Genomic DNA, 13,859 nt, shown 5'->3' on the forward strand with positions numbered 1-13,859 from the left:
TCATGAACGAAACAGACATGAAAAAGAGAAAACTCGAAGAAGCAGCCTCATCCTACTTACGGAAGAAAAATGTGTAGCAAACCCATCAGTAAAATCCTGCAGATTTTGGTTACCAATACTAAGGAACAAAGGAAGAAGTCAATAGCAAGAACATATCAACAATAGTCGAATGAAGAAAGGATCGCCGAAAATCTCATACCCAATACATATGCAACACAACACAACCATGAACAAAAGTTAAAAATTTAATTTTCAATAATCACATCTACGATACACATTACACAGACAAATTAACACAAAATTACACAAAAAACGATCAGAATTTGACACCCCTGGACCACTAACATTTTTTTCAAACAATTTTTCAACCGTATATTGCTGGGGTCCAAAATATCCAGACCAAATTTTCTTTAAAAGGAATTTAAAAAATCAGGTTATAAAATCTTCCCAGAATTTTTTTGAGAATATTTTCCTTTCTCTTTAAGAACAATTTCAGGAGTGGAAATCGAAACGTTAAACAGTAGATAATTAAAATATAATTTTTATTAGGTACACCAATAATTGTGGCTCAATCCTTTATAAACATTATACTAAATTAAACACGCCACAAGAAAACAGTTTCAGAATGCATCAAGTCAGAGGCGTGCGGTCCATGGAAGCGGGGGAAGCGCCGCTTCCCTATTTATTCGTCGATATAAGAAAATATATTATTAATTAATATTTAATAATAAAATTTCTTTCCCTAATCCAAATAATCTACATATTACCTAGCCAATAGGCATTGAAAAATATTAAAAATTAATCGCGTACGAATGAACTCAATATGCACACAATTCAACTATTTGGTCCACTCCTGGCAGAAGCGCATCTCAAAATCGCCGCTTGTCATGCAGTTGCCCCGTTTAAAAATTGGTCAGGGTTCAATGACCGCACCCACTAGTCGCGCGAATTTTGGTATGCCATGGAAGCGCTCGTCGTATCGCCTTCCCGAAAGTGAGATGCTCACAGATCACTTAACTCTCTTTAGATGTTTCACGCAGGTATCTCAAGGTCATACTAAACTAAATGTCATTTTTAGTAATGATACGTTTTTTGAGATGTCGCCATGCACCTTGAGTGAAGATTTCTTCTATATCACTGAGTCTGAGTGTCATTATAATTTGTCAATTGTCAGTGTCAGTATGCCTTTATCTTTTATCTTTATGTCAGTAAAAACGTTTATCTGATCGTTAGCAATAATAAAAAATCCTGATTTAGATAAAATGGATTCAGATACAGTTTTTGAAACAAAACGAATGTGATTTGAAGATCCCTAGGAAGATCAAATTCCTAGCTTACATTTGCATGGTGAGTTCAACAAGTATTTGTTATTAGAGAACAATTAACAGTAGTGGTGTAGGGAAGCAAACGAATGTAACACCAAGTAAGTAACCCCTACAAAAAATATATAATTAATACAAATTATTTTACGTAAAATGAATATGGTTATTATCAAATCAATTATATTAATTTTTTGTTTTAGTTGAAAGTCCTTCAACAAGTAGAGATGCACACATGTTTCAATCATTTGAGATACCCTTTTGTAGAAGTATTTGGAAGATAACTATTAATAATTTCATTTGTAAAGATACGATTTGTAAAAAAGTATATACAAAGTGGTTTTGCTGGTATTAAATAAATAAATAAAAATACGTTGTCATGTCTTATTTTTTCCCAAATGGTATTTTGTATATTTGAAATTAAAAATAATTTGCATATTTTAAAACCAAATTATTTTTTTTTCAACTATACAAATATTTTAACCTAACATTTTCTTCCCACCAAAATTACATTTTGAAATTCCCGCTTGAAATTAGTTCCGATACAAGCGGCATGGAGCGCTGTTTTTCATATTTAACCAAAGCGTTATCGTGAAACATCTAGAGGAGGTAGGTGATCTGTGGAGATGCTCCGACTGTTACTGCTGCTAAGGGGTGCTTAGGTATTACATACATTCGCTTAAAGAATATTTCGATTTAAATTTTTTGCAGAGATATTTCCTTTTACTGATCTTTTATTTGACATTTTACAGAAATCAAATGGTATTGCATTTTGTATAAGACAAATTGATGACTTTATTAATACAATAATTAAAAAACGAGAGCAGTTTAAAAATATTTGGGATAAAACTGAACATAGGGGGTTTGAACATGAAAGAAAAATAATGAAGATTGATAATTTCGGAGACAGAGAGACAGAGAAAACAGAGGAAACAAAGAGACCTTTTGATAATATTCTACAACAAATGAATTCTAGCTTTCAAAATTTTAACGATTTAAAATTTGTAGAATTATACAGTATGTGCCTGTAAGTTGTATCCATATGGAAAACTTTTTTATTGTTAATTTTACGAAAAAAAGTTATTCTTTATAAAAAGCTCTGCATGGTCCAAAACCTAAGATTTAACCATCAAATATCAAATTTTTTGAACATTATACGAGGTATGTCAAAAAGTTTGAATTTCACTCAAGAGTAAAGTAGCTTTATTTTTCATAATATTAAAAATTGCTATTATGAAAAGTTGTTTGGAATTAAAAACTGTATTCTAGTATGCAATTACATCCTTCTAATTGAATTTTTTTTTTTTTAATTATGGATAACGTAACATTATTTTCAGTTATTTTAATTCAGATAACTCTTTTATTATTAATTTTACGAAAAAAAGTGCTTCTTAATAATAAATTATGCATGGTCTGAAATCTAAAATACAACCATCTTATGTCAAATTTTATCAATTTTATACGAGGTATGTCAAAAATATGAATTTCGCTCAAGAGTAAAATACGTTTATTTTTCACAATATCGAAAATTGTCACTATGAAAAGTTATTTAGAATTAAAAACTATGTTTCAGTATGTAAATACATCCTTTTAATTGAAATATTCTGAACTATAAACGTACTTTCCTTTTGATCTAAATTTATCTTTTTTGACATACCTCGTATAAAATTGATAAAATTTGATATAAGATGGTTGTATTTTAAGTTTTAGACTATCCAGAACTTTTTATTAAGAATCACTTTTTTCGTAAAATTAATAATAAAAGAGTTATCAGAAATGAAATAACTGAAAAAATAATGATAGTTATCCATAATTTTTCAAAAACAAAATTTTTTCAATTAGAAGGATGTAATTGCATATTAGAATATAGTTTTTAATTCCAAACAACTGTTCATAATAGCAATTTCCAATATTACGAAAAATAAAGCTACTTTACTCTTGAGTGAAATTCAAACTTTTTGATATACCTCGTATAATATTCAAAAAATTTGATATTTGATGGTTAAATCTTAGGTTTTGGACCATGCAGAGCTTTTTATAAAGAATAACTTTTTTTCGTAAAATTAATAATAAAAAAGTTTTCCATGTGGATACAACTTACGGGGACATACTGTATATAATCTTAATATTTCTAATTATAATTCATCAAAATTTCCCACAGAGGAATTTATGTCATTACGATTAAATAATGAAAATTTTTTGATATCCCAGCTTTGCATTCTCAGTTAAGTATCATTTATGAAACAACTGACATGAATGATAAAGAAATACCCAGAAATCTGGGATTTCTTTATAACTACTGGTTTAAACAAGTCGCTGTGTGAAGTGGTCAAGTTGTGTGAATTAGTACTACTAACTATCCCAGCCACAAGTGCATCAGTTGAACGAAGTTTTGCAGTATTAAGATGCATTAAAAGTTTCAAATTAAGAGTTTAAAAGAAATTCAACAAGCGAAGACAGACTTTGAAAGTTAGCCCTATTATCCATTGAAAAAGACTGCATTCAACAATTATCAGAAGTTGATAGGAGAATAGACCTCGAGTATAAATAAGTGTCATTTTAGTGAAAGTTGTGTGTTGTGGAAAATGCCTCGGAGTATTTTTTTTTTTTTTTAAATAGGATTCTTCTTTAGAAAACCAAGCCCGGCGCGAGGACTCAAGGCCCGAGCTAACAATACAGATCAATGATAGGTCACTAGTCACTAGAAATAGCGAGAATAGAGTGCCTCACGCATTCACGCGTCACGGATTTAGTGTGTGAGTCCTTGTACGCAACACGTCTCACATAATTAAGTACTTTGCTGATAGAGAGCCCCTGCGCGCCCCTAGAGTGTTATCAGGTGGAAAGTTGCTCGACCCTCGACCCTTAAGAAAATATTTTTATATCCTTATTGAATCGCTTCCCCTTTCGAAAAAGTCACCTCACGCCACTGCATCAAGTGCATTCAAGTGGACATTGTACATCAAGTAACAGATGATTTAGTTGCAGCTACTGGAAGGCTAGTCTCAAGAAGAAGATATTTGAATTTAAAAATTACACCTAATTTTCACTTTTTTTTTACTCTGAAACCTATTCAAATAAACATTATAGAGATTTTCAGGGATTTTCGGCCCTCGGTAGTAATATAATATTTTATTCTGCATTTAAATATTTCAAAAATATTAATTAGTTTTCTCAGGATTCGAAAAAACATATGAATGCATTTAAAAAGCATAGCAAACAAATTTTGCGCCTACCCACTTAATGTAGTGTTAATACATATTTCATTTAATTTAAAGTATGTTTTGTTTTTAAAATAAAATTTTTCGTTCATTTTGTGTAGTTTCTTTTAATAAAAATAAAAGTTAAGTTTCAATAATATTCCTCAGAGAGGTCCTCATCCTCACTGATAAAAATTTGCGACGCAAATTCTTACGACCAACCATTAGTAGACGCGGCTTAAAAACCGGCAACCGATAGAGCATATGCGTTGTGTTTGTCGAAAATTCTTGAGTCCGATTTATGCGTCGAACACGTTCACATTAGCACAATTTACCTCGAGCACGCAAATATTTGCGACGCAGAGCTGGTGCGTCGAAAATTTTTACCAGTGAGGACGCTGCTTAAGGGGCGGCATTTCGAAGACTTGCATAATATTGAAAATATCTACCGCATGGCTCTGCTTATTATCTTACTCCCGAGGAAGACAAATCCAGAGACACAAAAATTATAATAAATATATTTACTAAAAACACTAACATATTCTTTACAAACCTTATTTGCGCTGATACATACATAACTTGAATGATTTGCCAAATATTTTAACAACATACTTGTGTGCGCATGCGCCCAGGATAATAAAATTTCACTCTCAATCACGCCTAAAGAAGTATAACTTCAAAAATATTATTTTTCCTTCTATGTGTTGAATGTTTTGGCCATCAGTATAATTATCGTAAGTTAAACAACTACTTTAAGAAATATACTCGTAGATGTATATCGGCGACATTTACTCATCTGCCGCCATTGATGTTCATCAAAAGCCGACATCATAGAAAATACTATAACTCTAAAATAATTAATAATTGTCTAGGACTACGCTACTGTTGTTTTGTATTTTTAGAGTACGTTTTATTAGAAGCAATCGACGGCAGAGCAAGGCAGAGCAAAGGAGTGTTTTGATTTTCCGAGCTTTTCATTAGCAGAAGTACAAAAGAAAGCAGCAGAAGCTGTCGTTGCTGCATCTGACGTCGCATCGGCATCGTGCCACCGTGTCATTTTCAATCGACGAACCTTTTTGCTTTGGTTTCTTTTGTGTTTAATTGTAACCTGCAAACCTATTTCTAGTTTTTCATGCTTGATGTCACTCTCTTCTCTATACGAGGGTTATATAAAAGTATATAAATCTAAATTATAAATTACAAGTAAGTACTTCGTAGTTAGTAGGTTTTCACCCAAAGTGACCTAAAGTAGAACTGGAAGTCGATATTTGAACTTTTCATCTAACTTTCGGTCGATTTTTATACGATTTCACTAATTTTGAGTCATTTTTCCAACCTCTCGGTCGTAACTTTTTAACCGTAAAGGATATCAAAACCGAAACTAAATATTCGAGCTCGAATTTTCAATACGTGATGATGATATAACACATGTACTATTTCTGTGACTATAATGTGACACGTCCGGTTACAATTTTTTAACCAGAAGTGCTAAAATAACCGGAAGTATATATTATTTGTCCTCGTCTTGCTAAACAAAGGTGCGTCGAATAATATATCGTTTGTACTATTTTGTACAAACTTCTTCTGTACAAAGTTCTTTCGGTTGCAACTCTGAAACCGGAAGTCAGTGGTTAAATTTCTCACCGTTAATACCAACTTTGGGTTATAAGCTCGCTCATGCGACACCTCACTTGTCATTCTAACTTGCGGTGCTTCTGCGGATCCACTTCGAACCTCTGCTTTAGCTTTGGTTTTTTCAGTGGCAGAATATTGTGCAACAGTATTGCTAAATAGTACACATACCAACAATTAATCAAACCATATGAATAATCACTGGAGCAATAAAATCAACCTCAACGAGATCAACCCTACAGCAGCATTAGTAAGAGAGTAGGTACCAGAAAATTTTTGCCAACGTACAATTCCCAACCTTCTTAAAGTTCCCTCTCCTATCGGAGGTTGGATACCATAATGGCTATGGTCACTTTCCAAGGTCAATTACCAACCTATCAAGTTATACTACCACACATCACAAAAGAGCGCCAGCGACTAAGATCACAAAATCCTCCAATCAGAACTGTCCAAAAAATTGGTGATACTTATGATATACATAGGCAATGGTCAACAAGGTCGATGCCAACAATAGAATCAGACTATATCCAGATATCATCAAACTGGAGGCTTTATCGAATCAAATATGTCCCATTCAATGGGGCTGTGCAGAACATAGTGTGATTGCGACTAAACTCTAGATTATACTCTAAACCATTGTGTGTCAGACTGTCCAAATCGTGCCTACCGTGAAAACCTCCAGGATTTTGTGGATAAGACAGTTTTACATTATGCTATTTTCATGCTAGGCAAGAGCCATGCAAGACAGATCACGCTACTGCGCATGCCCACGCGCTATTTCCATGCAATTCCTGTGTTAGACGAAAAATTAAAACATGTTCTATTTTTCATGCTATTTTGATGCAAGTCCTGTCAAAATTCATGTTGCCAATATGACAAAATTTATAGTTTAGAAAAAAGCTAACCTTATTGTGTAAATTTAAATGGTATTTATCAGATGTAATAATTTGTGATTTATATTTGAATATTTTTAATTATGGACTGAAATTTCCAAGTGAAATATCTAAAGTTAATATTTTGATATATTTCTTCTATTGGCAACAATGAAAGTGGTATCTAAAATTGCATAGAAATAGCTCTGATGTAAAAAAGCCAGGCTACGCAAGAGATATGCCATGCAAGACGGACTTGCATAGCATGAGACTTGCATAGCCTTGACGTAAAGCTGCTTTTACAATCGTCCGTGTCAGGATTTGAACCCGGGACCTTCGAGTTATGTAGTCGAATGCTCTACCAATAACCCATCAGGGCTTTGTTTTTACGGCTTCTGGGACGTAATTACAAATGACGGTGACAAATAGATCAACTGAAGTGTTAAATATAGAAATGTTTAAAATACTTATTATCTTACTCCCAAGGAAGACAAATCCAAAGACACAAAAATTATAATAAATATATTTACTAAAATAAAAACACTAATATATATTATTTTCAAACCTTAGTTGCGCTGATACATACATAAATTGGATGATTTAGCAACTAACAACATACTATCGGTGTGCGCATGCGCCAGGGAATGTAAAAATTCACCCTCGTGCCTAAAGAAGTATAACTTCAAAAAGTTTTTTCGGCAGGGGCAGATACTATTTTAGATTTTTGGGTCATTCTAAACACTAAACAAAAAACGTATTTTGTAATTATTTTCCTCTTAAATGTATCGTTTTCGAGTTACAAACAATTTAAAACTGAAAAAAGAACGAAAGATAACGATTTTCAAGGCTCAAAGACATAAATAAAATATCAAATATCATTTTTGAAGTTATAAATTTAATATTTTTGAATTATTTCCATTTTTTAAATGTTGTTTGGTTTAAGCAGTGCCATCTGTCCGTAAAATCAGAAGAATGTTTCCAACGCATATTGAAGCATACTGCTTTCGCGTCGACTCAAATGTATAGATTTCGACCAATGCCATTGTTGCCACACTTTACAAAATATCCTCTTTATACAGAATCCTTTACTTCCACTTTTTCATCTACGTCGTGGTCTCCTTCGAATGGCGCCAATCGGCTATGGAATACTATCGATTTCCCCTCGGAATCTTACTTATTCGGTGGATGACATGGTTAATCTTCTCCCGAATGATACAGACCTTCTCAGAACTGCTGCAACTGGGGAGAACAACCCTTTCGCTTCTTTGGATTATATAGCCAAACTTCCATTCTTCGTTGTCGGCTTGCTAGCGATTTGAACATGGGAATGGACCAGCTCGTGTATATCGTCCATTCTTCTTCGCAATTCATTCACATAATCTTCACCAGTTACATCTTCCCCTGGTCGACATGCAAACACTAGATCACAGGGTAGTCGCGTCTCGTGTCCAAATAAGACTTTTGCTGGCGTTTGGCCCGTTGATTCATTAACAGCGGATCTGTACGCCATTGCGAAGAACGTAAAAGGTACTGGTTACAGTCTCGCTGGTGACTAGACACCATTTTTGTTAAATACCTACTTGCCAACTCCCCTATTTATTCGCTCTACCATTTGTGGTGACCAGTTCTTGTCTTCTTCATACCTAGTCTATCAGAGATTCCCTGGAATATATCGCTATCGAAGTTACTTCTTTAGTCAGTATGGATCTCCAAAGGCACTCCAAATTGGCTGATGTACTCTTTGATCCACACATCTGCAATAGTGGAGGCCTCCTAGTCTTCTTCTTCTTCAGGTGCCATCTCCGCTACTGAGGTTGGCAATCATCATAGCTATTTTAATTTTTAAGGCAGTAGCTGTAAATAGTTGTTTTGAGCTGCATCCAAACCATTCTCTCAGGTTCTTCAACCATGAAATTCGTCTTCTTTCGATGCTTCTTCTGCCATCTATCTTTCCCTGCATTATGAGTCGTAGGATGCCATACTTCTCGCCCCGCATCACATGTCCGAGATACTGTAGCTTCTTTTCTTTAATTGTAAGTTCAACTTCCTTCTCTTTACCTATTCTTCTCAGTACTTCATTGTTTGTAACTCTATCTACCCAGGAAACGCTCATAATTCTTCTATAGGTCCACATTTCAAATGCGTTAAGTCGTCTCATTGTCTCTACATTTAACGTCCATGATTCCACTCCATAGTATAGAACACTCTAGACGTAACATTTTGTTAGGCGTACTTTAAGAGCTAATATTAAATCTTTGCTACATAGGACCTTTTTCATTTTTATAAAATTAGAATGTGCTTTTTCGATTCTGACTTTGATTTCTGCAGTGTAGTCATTATTTTCTGTTATAAGTGTTCCTAGGTAAGTGTACTTTTTTACTCTTTCGATCTGCTGGCCCTCTACTATCAATATTTCGTTAGTATTATGGTTGTTTTTACTAATTTTCATAAACTTCGTCTTTTTGATATTGAGAGAGAGTCCGTACTCCCTACTACACCTTACTATTTTACTCATGAGCCTTTGCAGGACTTATAAACTATCGGCTAATATTACTGTATCATCTGCATATCTGATGTTGTTAACTAAGACTCCATTTACTCTTATGCCGACTGTTTCATCTTCCAGAGTTTCTCGCATTACCTCTTCAGAATAAGCGTTAAATAATAGATAGTATGCAGCCTTGCCTGACTCCTCTTTTTATTTCCATTTCTTCAGATGTTTCTTTTTCAATTCTTACTATTGCTCGCTGATTGTAATAGAGGTGTGTTATTAGCCTTAAATCTCTTTCATCTAGGTTTTTAGTTTTCAGAACTTCCATGAGTCGATCATGTTTTACTTCATCAAACGCTTTATTGTAGTCTATAAAACAGACGTAAAGAGGACGGTTAACATCCAAACATCTCTGTGTCAGCACGTTGAAGGAGAATAATGCCTCTAATTACGGAACCCATATTGAGTGAAGTGTCACTAATATCCAGCTCCAATTTAGAGTGTATTCTTTCGTGGATAATTTTCAGCAGAATTTTCAAGGTATGTGACATTAAGCTTATGGTTCGGTAGTCACTGCATTCTTTGGCATTCATTTTCTTTGGCAAACACACAAATGCTGATGTCAACATTTCTCTAGGGATGATTCCCGTAGTATAGATAGCGTTGAACAGTTCCACTATTATGTCCAGGTTTTTCTCGTTGATTAACTTTATCAGCTCGCTAGGTAATTCATCGCTGGACCAGCAGATTTATTGGTTTTCATAGAGTCTATTGCCTAATAACTAACCTCTGATTTGGTTATCTCTGGGCCCACATCTCCGGTTTGGCTATCTACGGATGTACTAGCTTCTCTCTGGTCATGAAACAGTTCCTCGATGTACTCTTTCCATCGTCGTAGTTTTCGTTCTGTCTCCATTATAATATTTCCATTCTGTCTCATAGGAGCTTTTCTTTTCCGGTAGGGTCCGTTACTTGTAGCACAGGTAGTACATTTCTTACACCAGTCCTTCACATCGTCGGAACTATATTTTCATTCATCCAATAAAACCGTTCCCGAAGTCTCTGAAGCGTATTTTACAACAAAGTGCTTTCCTGAAGGACTGTTGTGTATTAACTGACAAAGTACTTCGGCTATTCTAATTTTTGGAATCACCAACAGTGTTCTCTTCGCTGAACCATCATTATTTTCCAGTACTGCTTTAAGCAACATATGTCTTCCATGATAAAGGAGTCCCTCTGAGCCCAATACGTCTTAACTACTAAGCATAGGCTTGATATTTCTTGCCAAGGCCTTCGACAGTTTTCTTCTTTCCATTTTCGAAATTGCTGTAGGATCTTTATCTTGTTCTTCTCTGACATACTCGTCATTAATCACCGTTGTTCCTAGCTCTGCTGCTTTCTTTAATTCTCTATTTTGTTGCAGTGGGTACACTCTGCTGAGCACATCCTTATAGAGAGAGAATCAGCGTTCTTGTGGCTATCTCCGGCCCGATACTCAATCTAGAAGTCGTATTCTTGGACTCGTTCAATCCATCTGGCTATCTTTTAGGTACAACAGATTTTGTTGTACAAGGCAAATTTTATTAATTTTTTATTTAGACAGATAATACGAAAGCTACAAAACTCTTGAAAAATTAAGGCAAAATAAAATACGTCCTAGAGCTCTGTTCTAAAGATCTATCGTCCACGTTTGGACATAGGCCTCTCCCAACTCCTTCCATCGGTCTCTATCCTGAGCAATTTCCAATTTGTTACGATTACTCTTTTAATGCCATGGTGATTAGAACTCTACTGTCAGAAAAATGACGAAAATGGGTGAAATTAAAAGATATCCGTGCTATAACAATTTATCTGTATTGTCCATAGAGAGAGAAGATAGTATGACCTTTGAATTATAACTTGTGTACCTATTTATCGATCTGTATGACCATAAATAACCCTATCTGATTTTATCTTAGACAAGGAAAGAGAGAGGACGAGTAATCCTATGACCAAAAGTGAAGCCAAACTGACACCAGGGATTTTGATCATCGACGTATCTTTGGGGTATTGTTATGCATTGAGTATTTAAAATAAAAACATGAAATGTATTTAAAATGAAGAATTTGTGTACGGTAAATGTTTTATTAAGTTGCTCATATTACGTACATATGTTTCAATACATACATATGTTTTTATTACGAATTTTAGATGATGATTTACTTTATTTTTTATGAAATTTTAACCTTCAACGAACACCCACCACTGGCAACCCATTGTTATTTTTGACGTGACCGCCATGTTTCTGGTGACAAACAAACCAAAAACTGGCTTCACTTTTGGAACGTGTGTGTTAAATGGGTGTTACCCGTCCTCTCTTTTTTCCTTGTCTAAGGATTTTATAAAATTAAGCTTGGCAACCCTGGCACGTGCATTTTATTTTCATTAACTTAAAATGTCAATAGTGCGCCTGCGCTGACATTTTATAACCTATTGGATTATTTTTGTGATGTCAATGTCAAAGTCAATAGTCAATGATGATAAAGTTTTGTCATAGAAAAAATTTTAAGCGAAATAATGATCACAAACAATTTCAGTTTCAATGTTAATAATAAGATAATATGAGGATAACAACACTAACCCTCGGGGTGTTTATGTCGATGGTTTTGCTTGCAATCTTTTTTGCTCATGTGGTTAATTTATTAAGCACTGCAGCAGCACCTCAAGAATCAAATAAATCCACTTTTATAAATGTAACAGATTCACCAGATCATATATTATGGTTTTTGCAAGTAAGTAGATTCTATTTTTTGTATATATGGTAACTGACATGACCATCTACATTTTTAACAGCAAATTAATATATTATACTAACACTTGAGGAAGTAATGTATTTTAGAAGTAAATATGAATTATATGCATTTGTTTACATATTAAACAACCAATAATAATGAGGTAAACATGCTACTATAGCAGACACTGTTTAAAATGTATACAGCAATCTTTAAAACCAAGGGAAATAAAATGCAACAAGTCTACTACTCAATTCCAATAATATAATACACCCATACCTCGCTTTACGGCCTAGATACGTTCCATGAAACATGGCCGCAAAGCGAATTGGTTCCAAATTTGTTAAATATGTTACATGGTTTACCGTTAAAAATGTTTATTTTATTTAAATCAAAAATACATAAAAAAGCACATACACTGGTATATAAAATAATAATAGATACCAAAAATAATCTACAAACTCCGCTTTCTTGTTGTATCTCCATATAACGGGTAAATGATTTTTATTTAGTCCTGTAATAGGCCTTGAATTTTTGGACAAATTAGAAGTAGTTTTAGCTTAAAATCGCCAGTGGCATTTGCACCAGGTAGCAAAGTTAATCGTTCTTTAGACCATTAATTTATAACCAGGCGCAGATTTTTCGGTTTTTGAAATGTACGTGCAATCAGGCCTTTGCTTCCAACAAAGTCCTGTTTTGTCTACGTTACACACTTGTTCAAGTTTATAACCACCTTTTTCTATAATTCGCTTTAAAATGTTAAGATATCCCTTAGATGAGGCCTCATCTCATTTTATTTTCTAATTATGCATATAAACAAGTGAAAATAGAAAAGAGTTTGCATCGAGATTGCGTTAGCTCGAGAATGACAACATGGGGCCGTTACAGCGAAACATTTAAGACCGTAAATCGAAACCATGCCATAATTGAACAGGGCCGTTATAGCGAAATGCCATATACAGAGCGGCCGTATAGCGAGGTATGGGTGTAATCAGATTCCATCCAATGGTACTACAGCTCAAATCGGCCCTTGGCCTCCTTCCATAGGCGCCCATACCCATTTCCGTGTGCTTTAAACTATATATTGTTATCCATGCCTCCTTTGGCAAGCTTCTCCAATCGTTTCGATTTACTGCTGATCTTTTCCATGAGGGCGTTTTAGGAGGTTTTTGTCATCCTCATCTACAGTAGAATCTCGATTATCCGTCTCTCCATTAACCATCACCTCTGTTAACCGTCAGGGTACATACAGATGTTGTATTGACTACATAAGCAAAAATTTTAATGTAAAAAAAAACAAAAACAAAAAAAGTTAATTTGATTTGTGATGAGGACACAAATGGCTATCCAGAAAGATAAAGAAATCGTTGAAATGGCAACAAAGGCGGACCAAACAGATTCAGAAGCTGACACAGACTTGGAATTTGACTGTAGATATCGCACCATCAATGCAAGACTATGCATACAACTCAAAAATTACCATTTTTTGTTTTCTATGAATCTGTAACGGTATTGGGTAGTCTAACATAATGAAAGAGTATTATAACTCAAAATTTAATATAAGACATTATTAA

General features: G+C 34.2%; 1 protein-coding gene and 1 long non-coding RNA gene across 2 annotated transcripts in view; both read left to right on the forward strand.

Moving 5' to 3' along the window:
* The first annotated feature begins 1,008 nt into the window (after positions 1 to 1,008).
* Positions 1,009 to 1,692, forward strand: LOC126887506 (uncharacterized). The gene is made up of 2 exons (XR_007699092.1): positions 1,009 to 1,423; positions 1,523 to 1,692. It is a non-coding gene; the product is annotated as an uncharacterized LOC126887506 (long non-coding RNA).
* A 10,317-nt stretch (positions 1,693 to 12,009) lies between these two features.
* The window catches only part of LOC126887492 (transmembrane protein 62-like), a 65,628-nt gene continuing 63,778 nt past the window's right edge, over positions 12,010 to 13,859 (forward strand). Inside the window, exon 1 of the mRNA XM_050655090.1 lies at positions 12,010 to 12,285. Within this exon, the coding sequence (XP_050511047.1) occupies positions 12,115 to 12,285 (171 nt within the window). The 5' untranslated portion in view covers positions 12,010 to 12,114. The remainder of the gene's footprint in view (positions 12,286 to 13,859) is intronic.

This window comes from Diabrotica virgifera, chromosome 6, assembly GCF_917563875.1.
Source record: "Diabrotica virgifera virgifera chromosome 6, PGI_DIABVI_V3a".
Classification (NCBI taxonomy): Eukaryota; Metazoa; Arthropoda; class Insecta; order Coleoptera; family Chrysomelidae; genus Diabrotica; species Diabrotica virgifera.